Source organism: Echinops telfairi, unplaced genomic scaffold (assembly GCF_000313985.2).
Source record: "Echinops telfairi isolate 266 unplaced genomic scaffold, ASM31398v2 ScPeMD7_655;HRSCAF=1070, whole genome shotgun sequence".
NCBI classification, from domain to species: domain Eukaryota; kingdom Metazoa; phylum Chordata; class Mammalia; order Afrosoricida; family Tenrecidae; genus Echinops; species Echinops telfairi.
The window spans coordinates 18,598,309-18,618,606 of NW_022104553.1; the positions used below are offsets into that span (position 1 = coordinate 18,598,309).

The 20,298-nt window shown below is 45.6% G+C and overlaps 1 protein-coding gene across 4 annotated transcripts in view; it reads right to left on the reverse strand.

Annotated features, from left to right (window-relative positions):
- The window catches only part of LOC115870304 (zinc finger protein 677), a 42,620-nt gene extending 22,653 nt beyond the window's left edge, over positions 1-19,967 (reverse strand). The window contains exons 1-4 of one of the 4 annotated variants that reach the window (XM_045292550.1): positions 19,946-19,967; positions 15,607-15,692; positions 13,014-13,140; positions 7,786-9,755 (exon numbers count right to left, since the gene is read on the reverse strand). In XM_045292550.1, coding sequence (XP_045148485.1) covers positions 7,903-9,755; positions 13,014-13,140; positions 15,607-15,660 — 2,034 coding nt within the window. In that variant the 5' untranslated portion in view covers positions 15,661-15,692; positions 19,946-19,967 and the 3' untranslated portion in view covers positions 7,786-7,902. Of the gene's footprint in view, positions 9,756-13,013; positions 13,141-15,606; positions 17,012-19,114; positions 19,268-19,945 lie in introns of those variants that run through there. The other 3 variants (XM_045292549.1, XM_045292548.1, XM_045292547.1) reach the window with 3 other exon arrangements.
- Positions 19,968-20,298: the final 331 nt, after the last annotated feature.

Sequence of the window (20,298 nt, forward strand, 5' to 3'; positions counted from 1 at the left end):
CCATATCTTACATCGTCCTCCCTCGCCCTTACCCACTATTCTGTTATTCATCCCCGTGGGAGGGGGTTCTAGTGGATCCTTGTGATCGATTCTCCATTTCTCCCCCCACCCTCCCCTAATCCTCCTGGAATCTCTACTCTCCTTGTTGGCCCTGAGGGATTCCCCTCGGTTCTTATCTGTAGCAGTGTGCCTGCTCCAGTCTAATCTGACTTGTATGGTAGAATTGAGGTCATGATAGTGGGGGGAAGGAAGCACCAAAGAGCTGGCTCATCTCTTCCTTGTGACCCCTCTGTGAGGGGATGTTCAATTGTCTACAGGTGGGCATTGGGTCTCCACTCCATGCCTTCTGCCCCACCCCTTCATATTGGGTATGGTTTTATTCTGGGTCTTAGATGCCCGATTCCTGATCCCATCGACACCTCATGATCACACAGGCTGGTGTGCTTTTTCCATGTGGGCTTTGTTGCTTCTGAGCTAGATGGCCGCTTGTTCATCGAATATATTTTTATAGGAAGTTTAACCAGTTTAATTTTGTTCTCGAGATTTCCTTCAGGGCTAAAATCTAAACAAGAGTTCTCCATGTAATCCATGTTATTCGTTTGTGACTATAATTGGGTTTTTTTAATTATTTATTTTAGAACACTGAACCAGTCACTTACTGTCTTGCCTCTTCCGCTTCATAATCATATTGTCTAAAATAGTTTCTTTTTCCTACAAAGGACTGTTATGAAGAAAGATAAGAGGATTGAGAGTGCTTTTGAAATTATCTACATATATACAGCAATCCCAAAGGAAACACACAATCATAGGCTCAATTCTGATTCATAGCGACCCTATAAGGGCAGTAGGGCTTTCCAAGGTGGTTAATCTTCCTAGGAAAGGAAAGCTTCAGCTTTCTCCAACAGAAGGGCTGACGGGTTCAAAAGGCTGACCTTGTGGTTAGCAGGCCAATTTATATGACTACCCCCACCCCCCACCCCCTGCCCCAAGAAAGCCATCAGGAACCTACGGTGATAATAGCAAGTCTGTGCGGAGGTGAGGTCAGAGAATTGCTAACCCACATCTCAGGGCTTGTCTGCCGCCCTCTCATATTCACACTGTCTGCTGAGACCATCCCCAAAAGCCCACTAACAACCTGGAAGGAGTTGGTAGGTTGTTTCCAATTCAGTCGCTGGATTGGGAAATAAACATGTTAGGGATCTGGAGACAGGCTTACATTGGTGTGGGAGCCAGCCCACAGCCTGATGGATCCTAGCGACAGTGTGTAATTGAAGGGAAGAAATTAAGAGACAGACAAAACTTTTGGGGTGCTCATCTCCCCCCCACGGTGTCAGGTCCAAGAGGGAGAGAGGGCAAAGGTATTCTTATATTGTTTGGGGGCATGCAAGTCCCCCTAATTATAGGTAAACCACTTAGGTAACAAAATGGATTGTACCTTAACCCTAGAGGTCCCTGAGCTCATTGGAGGAGTAACCTAACACCAGAGCCGGGGCAGGTAAGGGGGACTGACTGTCCCCTGAGCAGGGAGAGCAATAGCAGTATGCCTGTTCCTATATCTGCCAGCCAGATAGCCACCAGCCATGTGCCTGTAAGAAGTAACTTTAAGGTAGCACTATGATGGGAGGATATGGCGGGGATTATTTTTAATTATGACAATGTGACTGGGACTCATCTCTAACTCACAAATGGGAAGCTCTCCCTCCACTCAGAATTCTGGCCTCCCAGGCTTCATTATGGGAATACAGAATTTGTCTGCATACACTCTCTGTTCCTCACTTTCCCACAAGTTGGAAAAGAAATTCTTCTGAAATAGAAAATGGTCCAGTGTCAGAGGCGCTCAGGAAGGTGCACAAATCCCTGAGACAAGGGTGGACCTTGTGGAGAGACTGGTGTCAGACTGTACACCAATATCTCAGGGGTTCTAAGTAATTTAATGTAATCTTCACTGACTAGGTGTTGGTGTTTTGTCTGAGTAATAATAATAGTAACTATTATTATTATAACAATGATAATAAACCATCATTGTCCTTGGGTCAATTCTACAGGGCGGAGTACAACTGCCCCACAAATTTTCAGGGTAAAAAAAAATTTTTTTTTCCAAGGTAAACCTTTTATTATTTTTTAAAGTTTTATTGGCACTTCGTCCACATATCATACAACAGCTCAACCACATCAAGAAGAGTTATACAATTTCTACCACAATAAATTTTAGAGCATCTCTCCCTCCCCTCCCCAATCCCAGTACTCAATGTTATTCATGTTTTTTTTCCATGTTAGCAAAAAGAAACAAAACCATTAGAATGAACTCAATGCCCCTTAAGCAAAAACTCTTCCTCCTTCACCCATGATAACCATAGGTCAAATTGGATTTCTTTTTCTTTTTTATTAGTTTTCTTGATATCATATATATCATACAGTTCCATAAACTGCTTCTAAGAAGAGTTGTATATACATCATCACATCAGGTCTGATGCTCCCTCCTGCTTCAGCACCCACTGATGCCTCCCTAATTCCCCTCCCCATCCCCTTCCCTGTAAATCACTGCCTCAGTTATGGTCTCCATGCAAACACTCCTATGTTTCCTAAACTGGGAGACCAAGCAGAAACAAAAAACAAAATCTAAACTAAACAGAAGAAAACAACAACAATAATAATATAAAGATAAAAAGAAAGAGTAAAAAATAAAAACCACCAACAAAATTTTACAGAACAGAGAAGAAAGTTTTCTTGGAACAATCGAGAAGCCTTTGAGCTTTGAGCAAGTTCAGGTTAGGTCAAGAGAGAAGTGTCAAATTATATCAAGGTAAATCTTTATGGAAGCAGACGACAGCATCTCTCTCCCATAGTCCTTGGTGGGTTCAAAATGGTAACTTTTGGGTTAGCAAGTGAGCTGCTTTAACCACTACGGCACCAGGGTTCCTTCGGATAAGAATAAAATCTGATATTCAAATCGGTGTAGGCCTGTAATCCTGAATTAGGGCACGGTTTTAAACATTAATGATCTTTTCATGTGTTTTCGTTGAAGGTTTACACAGCAGTTGGTGGATTCCATTCAACAAGTTCCCTGGATATTTTTCAGTGGCATGGGCTACATTCTCCAGGGTGCAGGAACATTCCTATTGATCTAGTTTATTTTCCCTCTTACAGTCTCCTCTTTGTTTTGATGTCATCATTGGCTATTTGGGCTCGGAGCCCAATACTCACAGTGATGCTCATTGTTTTGGGGGGGGGTCAATTCGTAGTGTATCGCAGGATGACATCAGGGGTTAGCTTCAGTTCAAGGTTAGAAGAGTGTCTCTGGGGATTAATGTTGAGGAGTCTTGCAGTCGCAACAGTTCAGTAGGGTTATTTCCCCTCCTATTTTATTCTATTCTGAATTTGAAGTTCCACCTCTTTCTCCCATTCTGTCAAGGTCAATCTACAATAGCCCCGATTAGAATGGGCAGTGGTTGTAGCTGGGAATCATTGATTTTCTTCTGGTCTCAGGGTAAATGTGGCTGGGGTTCATTTAGGTTGAGAGACGAGCTTCTTCTGTGAGTCTCTCTCTCTTCTGCCTCAGATGAGCAGAGAACCGTAGTTGTATCGTAGATGACTGTTCACATGCTTTCAACACCCTAGAGACCCCTCACCAAACTAGGATGCAGAACATGATCTTACGAACTATAATGTACCCATTGATCGAGCTGCCTTTTGCCTGTGATCCTAATCCTGCAAACCCAACTATCCGATCTTGTGATATCTAGCACTCCCTGTGACTCTGGCCCATATAGGAAACACTGTTGTGACCATAACAGAAGCATTGATATAACCTAAGTGTACATGATGGATACATGGAAGCAATTGACCAATTAAATTCTGTGCAGACATGGAAAGACCTAGGCTGCAGCATAAATATTTATTTCACCGATCTTGCTTACTAAATCTAGTGTCGCCAGGTTCTTCACTGCAGTCGCGTCTACGCTGCCGCAGAGCAACCCCGGGTGAGAGAAACTGCCATGAGGTTGTAATCTTTACGAGCGCAGGTTGCCAGCCTTTGCTCTGGTGAAGCTACGGGTAGATTGCAACCACCAATTGGAAACCAACAACTTAACCAGCATGCTTAATACTCCTTCAGAGACAGCCATTGTGTCTGTACAGTGGTCTGTTTATTATGGGAGGCTATGTTCAGCCTTGAAATTAGGTCAGAAATGTTCAAGGGTAATGCCATATTTGGGGTTTCAGTAAAAAACAAACAAACAAAAAATGAAGCCCTAAGGGACTTCAGCAATTTTCAGATTGAGTTACATTTTGTGCTATTTGGCTAAAGACAAGAGATTTGAAGATTAACCTCGGGTTTATAACAAATCCCTCATACCATGCACTGAGTCTATGTCTCTGTGCCTTCTAGTGCCGTCTTGCTTTATACGTCTTGTACTTGAACGTGGCAATCTCACACCAATAGTTCTAGAGAAGGCTCATTCTTTTATTATGAATTTGGGGAAAGTTCAGAGTATTTCCTCCGTGTTTCCCATTCCCATTCCTCCTTTCCTAACCCTTCCTGCCTTATGAATGTTGTCCTTGGGCATATGATGCTCTTTTGATCTTGGTCGATTGTTCTAAGGAGTGTACACCCCCCTAGTGTGATTGTTCACCTTATAGACCCACTTACTGTTCAACTGAACACCAGCCCCGGGGGTAAGAGTGGTTCAGGCCTGAAGAGTCACCGAGATACTCATTTATCCGTAAACAAATGTATGATGTGTAATAAAAATACATTTCTATCAAACATCTTTTCCCTTACTCATTACAGGCTCACACCTCTTCCCAGCATATTGTGACTGATTTCAGGGCTGTTATAGCATTGTTCTCCTCCCTGACACAAAGGAAATGTCTCTTCTGTTGCCACCCCCATCACGAGCTATTTTTATTTTCAATCGGGGTACTTATATTGGGTCATTTTATTTCTACAATTATCAGGTGATCAGGACATACATCCTACTTTAAAACTTGTAGTCATTGTAGGTAATATTGTCCTAACAGTTAAAGGCATTCTTCTACATTAAAAAAAAAAAAGATAAAAAAGCATTGGCAAACTTCTTCTGAAGATCAATCACTGATACGCTCTGGATCACAACAGTCTGATCTGCCGCCAATCATGGGGATGGTGCAGGACTAGGTGGGTTTGGCTTGGTCATTCAAGGGACCACCATGACGGTTAAGCATACACAGGGCAGCTGGAAAAAATCACAAGCAGAATTTGCCACTATCACAATTTTATGAGAAGGTACGTTAAAAAAGTACCGCTGCTAGATCGTATCATAATATATTTCCCCTTATCGTGGTAAAGAGACAGACACACGGTCAGTCTCCTAGGGAAGGTGTCTGAGACAAAAGGACTCTCTGTGAGGTTGTGGTGATCACATCATGGTGTCTGAGTTCTCTAACGTTGCTTAAACTGACTTATCAGGAGGGGTGACTTTAATGAAAACGTACTGCCCGACAGTAGGAGGCGAGAAGTTCAAATTCAGGGGACAGGATCTTTAGGGGAAGGTGTTCTTATGTCAGGTCAGGAGGAAGAATTCCATGATTTTGGGGGGGAGGGGCATCTTTTGGACTTAGCGTTCTTATCAGTGCACGTCACTCCAATTTCTTGGTGTTCTACTGCTGACAGCTTTGAAGACTCATCTTGTTCTTCTGATTCACCTCAGGGCAAGCTAAAAAAAATGTTGAAGCGCTCCCCGCTTTGTGAGTCTATGAAGCTCAAAGCACCCTCACTCCCATCCCACCTCCTAACCACCAACACGGAGCCAGTTTCCTATTCATGGTCTCTCCGGCCATTTCATACCAGGTGGTCAAGGCTGCCCAAGTCTCATTATGGAAGACGCTTTTCCACATGTATCACACAGCGTCGTGTCCTTGCAGTTCACAGAAACGGTGTTGGGCAACATATGAGTTCCCTAGTTTCTGCATCTTATGTAAGCTCATTGAGACATAGGCCCGTGTAGTTCTCTTCTCAAATGATTCCAGTGAGCTGTCTGCCGGGTGGTAGCAACCAGGACTCCTTTCACAGGTGAGACCATCACTCCTCCCTCTTTATTCTGTCACATGAAAACAAACCCATTCACTGTCCCCAGTCTATTTCAACTCGGTGTGACCTTACGTGGGGTTTCAGAGGCTGTAAATCTTTCGCAGTCCAACGCTTACCTAACAGTGCCAAGACTGTCTGCGCCACATCAGTACCTCAAAAAACCATTGTAATCAGGACGTCGATTGGGACTCACTGTGACCCTATAAGCTATTTACTCTCCAAGGCTGTAAACTTTGATGGACGAAGACTGCTTCATCTTTCTCCTGTGGACCAGCCAGTGGATTCAAACCCATTTACTAGTGAGCAGCCCAGCACTTAACCCACAACCTCACCGGGGCTCCCACTATCTTAGCAGTAACTAGTAACCTATCATTCTGTTCCCAAGAAAACTGAGCCTGCTCTGTTTCTCGGTGACTTGGTCGAGCACTCCTTTTCTGTTAGCTCTTTTGTACCCAAAAAAAAAAAAAAATCTGGAGAAGAGGAATTTGAACACCAGCATGGGGATGATTGATGTGGAACCCTCGTGTCTTTCCGCCAGCTCTTTCTTTCCATGTAAATGTACACATCTGAAACTAGGTCCTGATCAATCCCTTCCAGAGATGTTGCAGCGCAGCGCATGAAAAGACCTGGGAGGCGGGTTTGAACGTCATTAAGAGCAATAAAACCTTTTCAAGAACCCAGAGGCATCTGAATACAAATATCGTCTATGCTGCAAATATTTGGATCTTTCCACAGGTGTCCTTGCGATTAGGAGATCAAAAGATTTAAATAACATTGACTATCAATTTTACAGACTAATCGGAAGTGGATTACTAGCTGAAGTTGACGGATGTTGAGAATTAGATTCTTAGTTCTTTGAACCGTGAATTCTCTGCTGTGTCGTCCAATGAAAGAGCCCTTCAGACACAGGGCTTGGCTGCCATCGAAAAGTCAGCGGTTCAAACTTACCTGTAAAGACTTGCACCTTGGGAAATCCTGTGGGTTGTTTCTGTCCTAAAGGAGTATTGTGACTGAAAGTGCTCAAGGACAATGGGCTCGGGTGGTCCACTGTGAAAACGAGCTAAATCATTTATGACATTACACTTCAAAGGGTTCTTTTCAGTTAGTATTTATTCTCATGCAAAGGGTCAACATTGGACAAACAACAAAACTGATGAAATTCACTAGTAAGATTTCTCTCCGGTGTGAATTTTCTTTGATTCCCAAGTTGAGTGTTAGATAAACGCATTGACATATATATTTACAGTATTCCTTTGCATTACACGTTTTGTTTAGTGAAGTTTGTGAAATGGGCAAAGGCTTTTGCTACATTCATCACAACTGTAAGGTGTCTTTCCAGTATTAACTTCTCTCCATTAGCAAGGTTAAAATGTAGGATAAAGCATTTGCCACACTCGCTGCATTTGTAAAGTTACACTTAGCTACGAATTAGCTGATGGAACCCAATGCGTTAGCTATGGATAAAGGCAACGATAGATATTCAATTTACAACGCTCCTGTCTTCGCTAAGTATTTTCTATACTAAAGGAGTCCTGGGGGTGTTGTGGTTATGCGTTTGGGCTGCGATCCCAAGTTTGGCGGTTCAAAAGCACCAGCAGCTCCCCAGGAGAAAGACGAGGCTTTCTACTTCCGTAAATAGTTAACAGTCTTGGCGACCCACAGGGGGTCGCTATGAGTCAGCATTGACTTGATGGGAGGGATTTTGGGGGGCTGGGGGGTGGGGGTGTGTTCTTTTCTACTGTCAGTCTAGCAAGGCTTAAAAGATGACCAAAGGGTTTGTCAAGCTCACTGCCTTTGCAAAGTGTTTGTTGTTTTTTTTAACGTCATGATTTATCTTATGATACCCAATGCTCGGAGCTCTGGGTAAATACACTGATGGCGCTAGTCGATTGATAGTGATGCTTCTCAGCGTGGATTTTCTGATGTCTATTGAGGTTGGAAAGGTGGCTAAAGGCTTTGCCGCACACGTTGCATATGTAAGGTTTCTCTCCAGTGTGGATTCTCTCGTGGCTCCAGAGATGCGAGCGCCTGACGAAAGCCTTACCACACTCGTTACACGTGTACGGCTTTTCCCCGGTGTGGATTCGTTGGTGCGTCCTGATTTCCGACAGGCACCTAAAAGCCTTGCCACAGACATTGCATCGACAGGGCTTCTCTCTGGTATGGATTCTTCTGTGTTTAATGAAAGTGGAAAAGGAATTAAAGTCTTTGCCACAGGCGTTACATTTGTGAGTTTTCTCTTCGCTGTGAATGACCTCATGGCCCCCAAGGGAGGAGCTTTGCATAAAAGCACTGGCCGACAGGTTAGGCTTCGAGTGTCCTTTCTCCGAAAATATTCTCTGGTGTCTACTGAGGTGTGAGAAATAGGTGAAGGCCTTGCCACAGTCGTTGCATTTGTAGGGTTTCTCTCCAGTGTGGACCCTCTGGTGGATCCTGAGGTCATAATGCTGCCGAAAGGCCTTACTGCACTCAAGACATTTGTATGGTCTCTCGCCGGTATGAATTCTCTGGTGAATCCGAAGGTCATACTGTTGCCGGAAGGCCTTACCACATTCGAGACATTTGTAGGGCTTCTCACCAGTGTGCGTTTTCTCGTGATACAGAAGGTAGGAAGGCGTGACGAACGTCCTGCCACAGTCGTTACATTTGTAAAGGTTCTCCTCGTTGTGGAGCCGCTGGTGGCGGGTCAGCGAGTAATTGAGCGTAAAGGCTTTGCCGCACTCCTTACATTTGTAAGGCTTCTCTCCAGTGTGGATCCTCTCGTGGCCCAAGAGTTGCGACCGCCTGACAAAAGCCTTACCACACTCGCTACATTTGTAAGGCTTCTCCCCAGAGTGGATACTTTGGTGGATTCTCAGGTCAGACCGAAGCCTGAACGCCTTCCCGCATACATGGCATGGATATGGTTTCTCTCCAGTATGGATTTTCTTATGTTTAATTAAGTTGGGAAAGGAAGTAAAGGTTTTGCCACACTCACCGCACTCGTTGGTAAGGGTTGGCCCAGAAGGCACTCCCTGATGCTTGGTAAGATTTAAGATTTGGTGGAAAGAAAGCCCATATTCGTGCCCTCCGTCGGGTTCTTCTCCACCGTGTGCTTTCTGGTGCTGTGTAAGCAACAGGGGATCTTTAAAAACCTCCCCACACTTCCTGCAAATGTTGAGTTCAACACTAGCTGAGAATCTGTGACCCGATGAAACGGGGAAGCTTTTGGTCTCAACCTGACTGCATCCAAACATGTTTTCTTCCGTTTGAAATCTCTGGGGTTCAGCCAAAGCAGATGAAAAGCTTAAACCAATGTTATTTTCCAAATATTTCATATATTTGCTTTCTCCATAACCTACGGAACTTTCCAGTAAATTCCTCTCATATGGATCCTCCCATGTATAAAACTGATAGGTACCTTTTCCTCTAGAAACTTCCTGCTTTAGAGAAAAACTATCCCAGGATTCAGCATGTGGGCGGGGCTCTCTGCCCGTGAGAGGGTCATCATGGGATGCAGTCATCCCTTCGGGGTGACTTTCTTTACAGCCCCACGGGCTCTCCAATTCAGGCACACCTGCTAGGCTCTTTTCACAGTCAACGGTTTCTATGCCGGGGCTTTCCTGTCTTTCCATTGTCACTGTTTGGAATTCTTTAAGGGGATTTTCATCTGTTGATAATTTCTGCAGCATCCATCTAGAAGAGGTATCTGAAACACAGAGAGAACCTAGGAACTAGAATTGGGAGATAAGTCAACACATTACACCGAAAGTGCTGAAGGCACACGTGCTGGACACGCAGCTTTGAGGTCACTGACAAGGCTTTGGGCCTGAACTTTTTTTACTGCACTAAAGTAAGGCTAAATGATATGTGCCTGTTCCGACTTGCCTGCAGGTTCAACTTAAAGACACACTTAGGAATGGATCGCCTGCCCATAGCCCAGGGACTGCCTGTATTTATTATGACGTTTTGAAACGTCAATCATAGTGTTCATATCACTAGGAAAGCCCAGGCAAGCAGATTCTTCAGTCAAGAAATGGTTATTATATGTAATTAAATAGGAAAGCCTAGTTTCAAATACTGTATAACCAAACCACTTACAGAATATAAAGTATGGAAAGCAGGGGTATTTTTCTACCATCACTCCAAAGTACACCCATATTGGCATTTGACCTGTGGGAATCTCAAGGTTGAAGAGAAACTTACCAGTTTCTTTCATCTTCCAAGGACAAGATTTGAGCTACCCTGCTACAATCATAGCCATTTATACAGGGCAATATAAACTGTCAAATAAAAACCGTGGGCGCATAGATTTGCATATGCATAACTTGAAGAAGACAATCCGTGCCATTGAATTATGTGTAGAAATTATGGAGATGTTGTAATGTTTATCTACATTTTCACTAATTCCGTGAAAACGACAACAACAAAACCAGGAATTTGCTGTCCCACCACTTCCAACTAAGATAAAGTCGGTGGTGTTTCTGGGACCAAGACTGTGACCAAGCATAAAAAGTAGCCTCTCAAGAGAGTCCAATTTCCCAATTAAAAAAAAAAGATCAATCTATTTAATAGAGAAAAGTGCATTTTGAGAGTCAGCACCATGTCAGGTGAAAGAGAGTACAACCAAATATCCAAGGTTACCTTTTCCAAACACTTGGGGGCATCCTAATGGCACAGTGGGTACACGATGGGCTGCCACAATGTGGCAGGAAGACTAGTTTGGTCAAGATGCAGCGTTATAAACGTGGACAATGTGCTCCCTGAGAGAAGTTCTTTCCGTTGTGATTGCTAGCTCACAGGGAACGATCATTAAGAAAGCTGATCAACAATGTCACAGTGCTTTCTCTCTAGAAATAGGTATTTCAAAACTACCTACCGTATACACTCGAGTACAAGCTGACCCGAATATCCGCCGAGGCACCTTATTTTATGGCAAATACGGCATAAAAAATGTACTGGAAAAGTTGGCTTGTACTTGAGTATATACGGTAAGTTTCAGAGGCAAAAATCTTAAAAATGAGCAGGATACAGTACTAGGAAGAGCCAAGTTTTGCTTGCTTTTTAAAACATTCCCAGACTGGGTTGAGAGCTAGGTGAGGTCTAAAAATACAACATGTTGGACCAAGGTAAGAGGGTGAGATAGTTAGTTTATTGTGCCGACCTAGCCGATAAACACCTGTGGGATTAATTGAAGGGCAGAGAGAGAAATAGCTCAGCGAGCCTCGCCTTTCTTGTCTCTTGCTCTTTGATCATTGGACCAGTTTGTGGCTGCCTTGCTTGTTCTGTGCCTCAATTTGCAAGCTACACTACCTGTGGGACACCTAACCCGTGGACTGTGTCGCTGTAATTTGAGGTTCCTTCAAGACCTGTTTCGTCGCACCATTGGAATTTACATTTCTTGAGCTGGAGACTGTCAGACTCTGTCATCTGGCTGACTGTTGGTGACCTGCCTTGCTGTTTGCTGCCTGTGCCCGGATAGCCTGAGTTGCTCTACAGAGGACTACCCGGCAGCCCTCAAGACTTGAAGGGCTGCCAGTGTGTCACAACTGTCTCACGGGAGTGAGTTGCACTGTGCTATTTGTACTGCTTTATAATTTAATTAACTTTATTTCTTATGTTATACATCTATCTATCTGTATAAATATATATAAAAGTATTAGCATTCTGGTTTTGTTTCTCTAGAGAACCCTGTCTAACACAGAGGGTAAGATTTTGTGGGGTTCTTGTTCTGTCCATAAAAGACTCAGGTAAGGTCCTGATGTAGGACTAAGATTCCAAAATAAGCTGTGTCCACTGTCTTTACAGTACTGCCGAGTAACGATAGCTGCTGATCTAACCTACTCTCCTTTTACACACACACACTCCTGAAGTTTGGATTGGCATTAGTAAAAACAAACAATCATGGCTGAAGGACCTGAAGAAGCAGAGAGCTTGAGACAGCCCTGCAATTCCTGGGGCCTCTGATGTAAGAGAAGAGCAATCAATGTTTCCCCATTCCCGAGAAGGTGCCCCCACCAAGTAGTTAAAATGGGAATAGAACCAGGGTATGTTCTGAGATCAGGACTGTGGCGGCCTCATTCGGACCCGTATGAGCGGAGGATCAGTTGGGATGGGCTCAAGTACAAAAGGAAAAACCGTTTCAACTGCCCCTTCCAATTTTTCTGAAAGCCTAGAGTTCACAGGGACCAGGTGACCGTGTCCTGTAAGTCACAATAATCACTCTTGGCTTCATCTCTTCTTACGCTGACACACTACTGGAGTTGACTGACAGCCTGGAAAGGAGAGTCATAAGTAGCAAGGGAGAAGAAAATTCTCCTTCGAGGGCTCACGGGAACTTTGCTTTCCCACAGTTCTCTCCCACCTTGGAAGCTTTCTCACAACTCTCATTTAATGGATCCGTGTCCTCGCTGCCCATCTGAGCTCATCCGTGTGGTCACACCTGTGAGCCATTCTCACTCACTCTGGTGGTTTTTGTTGCTATTGTCATCTCCACAGCCCAGGGCGCTTTCTCTTACTCCAAAACGGAATAGTATTCGGGTTTGGCAGGGAGCCGTCTTCAGTATAAGACAAAAGGAACATGCTGTATTATGACTTTTTCAGATAGGATCTACGTCCTTTGTTCCAACTGAGAAGAGAGGCCGTTCGGGATGGGTTTATAAACCTACTGCCTCCTTTTAAGTGCTTGAGGAGTATTTTACATAGCTGTTCCTTTGCTCACTTTCCCAACATTCAAAAGCACAGGAAAAGTTGTCAGATGTTGTGCTCAACCGAAGCTCTGCTCTAGTGGAAGGCAGGCAAGAGGGGGAAAGCTAAACCTCAGATGGCACCGTATGAAGCCTTTCATTTGAGAATACACTGCATCTTTGGCTTTAGGACCGGGATGTGACAGGACATCCATCAAGGCAGAGAAGCTCAAAGGAAAACACAGAGTAGAACCCAACCCAAAGAAGACAGTGATGCTCACCCAGGGAGACCAGGTTGCTGTAGTTCTCCAGCATCACGTCCTTGTACAGAGCCCTCTGAGCAGGGTCCAGGCAGTCCCACTCCTCCTGAGAGAACTCGATGGCCACATCCCTGAAGGTCAACAGTTCCTGCAATCAGCCAAGGAGACACAGCAAGAGTTGTGATTTTCTCATGAGAAGCACTGATGTGCTGGGGCCCTGGGGAGGTGGTGTCGTGGGCTATGTGTTGGGCTCCTAACCAGAAGGTCGATAGTTTGAAGCCCCCATTCTCTCTCTGTGGCAAGAAGACAAGGTTTGCTACTCCCATAACGACTGACAGTCTTGGAAACGCACGGGGGCAGTTCCGCCCTGTCCTCAGGGTCATTAGGCGTCGGAAGCGACCTGATGGTCGTGCATGGGTGAGAAAGCGTGATGTGCAGGGGATCAATCGGATAGAAAACACTGACAGATCCATACGAAAATTCATGGCAAGATGCGCTCTCCCACTTTCATTAACCTTTCTGACAAAGGACATGAAGTCCACTAAATTATGGTAGACTTCCTATTTTGGTGGACAGTAAAAGAAAAAGTACAGATTTTTTAAAAATCCAGAAAGTAAAAAGAAAAAAGAAAAAAAAAATCCAGAAAGTGTCATCGATGTAGATGTGTTACGTCCTGTGCTCTTTATGGCAAATGACATTGAGTTTCTCGGATGAAACTAGAGTCAGAGTGCTGTCTTCAGGGATGACAAAGTCCACTGTAGCTTTAAAGAAAGATCGGAAAGAGTGAAAAAGACATGCTGATGCTAATTAACAGCAATAACTACGAAATTTAAAACACACTGATTGGCAGAACTTTACTCTCAATGATTTAAATGTAGTCCAAACACATAGCCCTGGGGGCATAGTGGTTAGGGTTAGGGGTGCACTCACAAGGCTGACGGTTGGATCCTGAGCCGCTCCTCGGGAGGAAGACCGGGCTTTCTACTCCTGGGAACAGTTAGAGTCTAAGAAACTCACAGGGGCAATTTGACTCTGTTCTAGAGGGCTTGAGTCATTATTGACTCAATGGCAGTCAGTTTAGATTTTTCTTGTGTTTATGTACACACATAAATGCTTTATATGGATTAAACAACATAAGGACCTAATAGCCCTCAAGAGACTAATCTGTTCCCACTTTATACAGAAAACTCCTATCCAGGTAATAAATGGTAGAGCCAGCAACCAGAACCCAGGTGGTCAGGTTTTAGAATCGAACCTAAAAACATCAGAGTGAAGTAAGAGAGGGAGGGCAAGCAGGCGTTCTGCTGTGAAGATTTGCCACCTCAGAAACCCTCCGGGCTAGTTCTCCTCTGTCCTAAAGGGTTTCTATATACCAGTGAGGGATCTGGAGTTGTACCATAAAACAAATCTGTCGTGTGATGTTTAAAATATGTAATAATGGTAAAATCAGACTATGGCTCTACTCCTGCTTCTACCTTCTTGGATACCCCACCCCCCCACAAAAAATCTATTTCTTTCATTGCAGTTAAATTATATATATATATATATCACATTTCATTGTGATTTGTGTGCAAGTTTACAGAGGGTATTCGTTTCCTATCCATCAATTTACCCATGTTAAAAAAAAATTACTCATGTTTTGCTTTGTGACATTAGTTGTAATTCCTTCAATATTAATATATGTATACCACTCTCACCCTGATTTCTGTTTCCAATTCTCCTCCTTTCCTGCCTCTTCCTGCCGGCTAACCTTTGTCTTAGGGCTACTTTGGTCTCCCATGATGGATTGTTCTGAAAAGTACATTCTTCACATTGTTACTGTTCACTTTCTAGGTCTGTGTATGGTTTGGCTGAAAGGTATAAGTCTGAACCCAGGGGTGGGTTCAGGTCCAGGTTTGAAAGATGTTTAAGGGCCACAGACTCGGGGGTTCTGCCATTCTCTAACAGACCAGGAAGCCTGGGCCTTTACTGAACTTGAAAGACTTTTACCAAACATGTCCCTGAACAAACATCACAAGTCTCCCTTGAAGAGATGAACTAGCAATGTTTTGTTTTTTTTTCAAAGTTCCTATCTTTAGGCATTTAGGTTCATTCAATGTTTTAAAACCAATCATGGATTAAACACAATCACAGAAGTCAGTTTCTAAGCTTTCTATCCCATTCCAGATTGCTAATATTTTGGAACCAGAAACACAGATTCGGCTTTGAATGTATTATAAAACCAGGCAGAGGATATTTTAAAGTTTTTTTTCCCCCTTTCATCTTCATGTGTTCCTGCATATTAAGAAATGTGAGCTTTCTTCTATCCTGGTCCACAGATCTGACGGCATTCCGGATGCAGCTCCCAAACCCTTTGGAACCCACTCTCCATCTCCCCCCAAGGCCTGGTGTGAAGCCCTTCCCAGGACGCTCTCCAAATGGAGCGTCTTCCCAAGCCCCGTGCCCCAGGGTCAAGGTGAGATGGAATCATGGAATCGATGCGGAGATGAGGGCGGATGAGGGGAGCATCTGGGTGAGTGCCGATAAGTCAAGAGTCAGAGGAGCCGAGTAAGTTCTCAAGACAGCGTTTCAGGAAGGAGAGGGCAGAGCCACCAACCGAGCCCATGACAGTTACCTGGGACAGTGCCATTCCAGACGTCTCTTCCTTATCTCCTCCTCCGGGTTTCATTCTCAGGCAAGGTCAGGCTGAAGAAGTCAATGCTGAGCACAGAATAGATACTGTTCAGTCGGATTGAAGCCCCCTTCCTGTGCACAGTCACACACAGGGAGGGCCTCACTACGGGGGGACACGGGTCCCTGGCTGCCCACTGCCCCAGTAGGTTCATAGGGACAATGTAGCCTCCCCCAGAGCCAACAGGTAGGTTTATTCGCCTATTGGTGAAGCCTGTACTCCGCTGCAGCAAGGGGTGCGAGGGGCTGGTCTGACTTCTCATCCTTCAGGTCCCAGACCAGCCCGGAGACCACATTTCACATAGAACAGAGCCCCCCCAGCGGTTTACTGTGGCATTTCTGTAACCGCAGCAAGAGGAAACAAGCACACCCTTCCTGGGGGGCTCTAAAGGTTCCCTTGTCCATTCCCGTCTACCCCTGGTGCATGTGTGTGAAGAAGTCAAGGGCAACACAGCCAGAATGGGCTCACAGGGCAACACTAGGCCTTCAGTATGAACAACAAGGAGTGCGCATGGCTGGGAAAACTTGCCAGGATTTAGGGATGCCACAAAGGCCAGGTTTGAAGGCAGCTCGGGGTGGCTGAATGGACTTCCGTGAGCAAGTCACATTATTATTTTTGGGGGGAGGAGGCACTATTATCCCCTCTCTCTCCACTGACACTGAGCAAATGGTAAGACTCCTTGGCTTTTGGATACCGAGCTTCTATTAACAAAAAGAAAAGCAAAACTGCCTGAAGGCTTACAACTGTGGACAAAGTTGGGCTCTGTCACTCTTCCACCTTTCAGCCCAGCGTATGTTTATGATGGATCACCACAGGTCAGCAGTTCAAAATCACCAGTCGTTCTGCAGAGAAGGATGAGACGGTCTATTCCCATAAAGATTCGCAGGCTTAGAAACCCACAGGGGCAGTTCTACTCTGTCCTGTGAGGCCCCTGGGAGTCACAATCACTTTGATGGCAATGAGTTATATTTTCACAAGAATGAAAAACAAACAAACAAAAAACAAATCCAGGGCCACTTTTCAAAGGTCTGAGTAAAAGCAATGTTCCTTTCATGTTTTTCATCACGTTGCTCCTAAGTAACTTAATTCTTCATTCATTTCTAGATTAGTCCAATCAAATGTGCAAAAACATTTAACTATACAATCACTAAAGCATAAGCCATGGGTGGCCAGCTACGGAGAGAAGTTTAGAGGAAATTTCATTCATATACGGGCTCTGTTGGAATAAGGTTACAAATCAATCCAGGTCTCCTGGCAACATTTGGATAAAAAGGGTGAGATAGTTAACGTGTATTGTACCAACATGGCCATTGAACACATGTGGGATTAATTGAAGGGCGGAGAGATAAAATGGCTCAACGAGTCTTGCTCTTTGATCATCGGACCAGTGTGCGGCTGCCTTGCTTGTTCTGTGCCTCAGTTTGCAAGATACACTACCTGGGGGACACCTAACCCGTGGACTGTGTCACTGTAATTTGAGGTTCCTTCAAGACCTGCTTCGCCGCACGATTGGAATTTACATCTCTTGAGCTGAGGACTGTCGGACCCTGTCATCTGGCTGACTGTTGGTGACCTGCCTTGCTGTTTGCTGCCTGTGCCCGGATAGCCTGAATTCCTCTTGGCGGCCCTCTAGACTTGAAGGACTGCCAGTGTCTCACAGGAGTGAGTTGCACTGAGCCATCTGTACTGCTTTCTAATTTAATGAACTGTTTATTTCTCATGTTATCTATATAAATATATATAAAATTCTTAGCGTTCTGGTTTTGCTTCTCTAGTGAACCTGTCTAACACAAGGGGTCAGAAGAACTTGTAGGGGGTCATCTACCCTAAATTTCATAGGTTAATACCTTCCAGATGACACACAGGCAGGAAGACAATGGAACGTAAGACTAACTGGTTAATATAATACAATAAAATACTGACATCCTTCCCAAAGGCATGTTCCGAGTCTAAATTTATTTAAAGGAGCCCTAGCAGTATAGTGGTTATGCACTGTGCTGCTAGCCACAAGGTCAGCAGTTTGAAACCACCAGTGTTCCACTCGTAGGGGCCACACTGAGGCTGTCTACTCCTGTAAAGAGTTATAGTCTTAGAAACAGTTCTACCCTGTCCTATTAGGTTGCTATGAGTTGGAATAGACCAGATGGCAGTGAGGTGAGTTTCAGTTTTTCAAATGTATTTACTAGGTGATCAAAGAATGTTTCCAATATGTGAAAGGGAACAGAAAGCATGTCGGACTCATACTAGGAACTGCACACAAGAAACTTGAAAAGAAAAACCATTCAGAAAGTAAAATATTCCAGTCTGAGGTCCCATATTTTTTTTGGAAAGAAAACTGATGGCACACCATATTTAGGAAAGAATGATTCGATTACAGGATGCCACTAATGTGTAATTCAGAAGTTAATGACTATTTAAAGAATCAAGTTGAAATTCCATAAATTACGATTTATCTCAGTAAGCCTGAAAAAAGAACAATGAATTAAGATCAAAGTACACATCCACAAAATACAGACCCGAGAGTCATAATGCACTCATTCAAAGAGACCCTGAGGAGCCCTGGTGGCATAGTGGTTACACAGTGGGTTGCTAACTGCAAGGTTGGTTGTTCGAAACCACCAGCCCCTCCTCGTAAAGAGTTACAGTCTTAGAAACTCACGGGGCCAGTTCTACACTGTCCCATAGGGTCACTATGAGTTTGGTGTTTGGCAATTCAAAGACACCATGCAATGACAGAAATCGAGTCCTTTCTTACTTCACCTCATCCCTCCACCCACCCCAGCCCACAGTAAGTGGCAAGGAAGACCCAGAACGCTCCAAGACAAGTCGCTACCAGCCAGCTGAAAACAGTTGTGATGGTCATTTTCCAATGCAAATAGCGACAGAATGTACAAGCCTTACAGTTTCACCACTTGGATCTGAATGATTTAAGCAAATCGTAAACAGGTTATAAAAGTACCAATCAACACGCCACCATTGAATCAACTTGTTTTTTCGGTCTCTCTTTCCTTTTGGTTTACCTGTTTCCTCCTCATGCGCCCCCACCCCTTTTCTCTTTAGTTCCTCCCCCGTCCCGTCCCCTTAGGCCCACTCCTGCCCTGTCTCCCTTCTATGGTTCATTCCTTCAGCCAGACAGCCCCACAACTCCTGGGTTATAACCCCCTATTTTCACTCTCTCACCGCCTCTCTCCCTCCTCCTCCAGTTCCCTCGGATCTCCCTGTCACCTCTCATCACCTCTCCCATCTTTTCTGTCCCTGCAGATCACTTGCTGGTTTTCCACCTCTGTCCCCCTATTGCGGTGTCCCCTCTCCCTAACCCCAACCCCCCTCCCCCTAACTCCTACTGGGGTCTCCCGGCCTTTGTCTTCTCTCTTCAAGAACCCCTCTAGTTATAAGATTTCTCCTTTCTTTTTTCCTCCTGGCCACTCTGTTTATTCTCCTCCATGCTTACTGTCTCCAGGACTCCCAGGGGTGGAGTGGGCTGGGCGTCAAGTCGGCAGTTCCGAACGGCCGGCCGCTGCGAGGGAGAAAGACGAGGCTTTCTGCTCCGGTGAAACCAAACAGGGCCAGTGCTCCTCTGCCCTGAAGGGTGGCAGGGTGCTAAAACGGGGTCTGCGGGGGTGTGTGTGTGTGGTCTTTTTGCGTGTCGCGCCCCGCGTTTTTTCTGTGGTCTGTTTATCCTTGTCCAACCACATTGCTTTTCTAACTTTTAATACTATTCCTCTCGGTGACTGCTCTCACCGCGTCCCCTCGTCCAAACGGGCACAATGATGGGGTGAGGTGCCCATTACCCGCGAAGAGCGTACTTTGCAGGGGGTGGGGTCAGGGGTGCAGAACGCGGGGGTCTCACAGGGGGAGATCAGGACCCCCTTTGCCATACAAGGGTGGGGGGGCAGTGAGGAGATGGGGACTCCCTAGGGGAGACCGGCGTCTCCCAGGGCAGGTGGGTCTCCGGGTCCCCTACGCTGGCTTCAGGTGCCACCGAAGGGGAGGTCGCTAGGGTCCCCAGAGATTCTGGGGGTGAGGCCTTGACCCAGCGCGGGCGAAGGGGGGGCGCTGAGAAGGGTTTTCCTTCGGAAAACGACCCGCTCGGCGGCGTCCATTCGGCCCTGAGGCGGAAGGGCCGCCTCAACGCGCTTGACACCCAAGTGGACGCGGACAGGCCGGGAACGCCTCAGGGTCACGGGGACCTTGACGTTCAGAGTGACACCCCCCCGCCGGGGGCCGCGCGTGACCCAACTGGCCGGGGAGCGCGCGCTTAAACCAAAAGAAAGAAATTTACCTCCGCGTGACCTTGGCTCTGCGCGATCCGCTTCCGCGTCTGCGGGGAACTGCGCAGGCGCAGGGCTGCGGCGGTCGTGGCGCTGGGGCGGGGCCGGGGCGGGGCCTGGCGGGGCGGGGCCGGGGCGCGAGGATGGCCAGGCCTGCATCTTCCTTGGTCTCCTTGCCACTTCCTGTTGCTAGGCAACAGCCATCTCTCCTGCCTCCCAGGGACCCTGTGTACTACAGACGGTGACGCCGTCTGCGGCACCTTAGCCACATCCTCTAGACACATCCTCACGCTCTTTTCTGACCTTCCATCCTTCCATTTTTACCCAGCGTGGGCTCCTCCTCTGGATCACGCCCACAGTACCT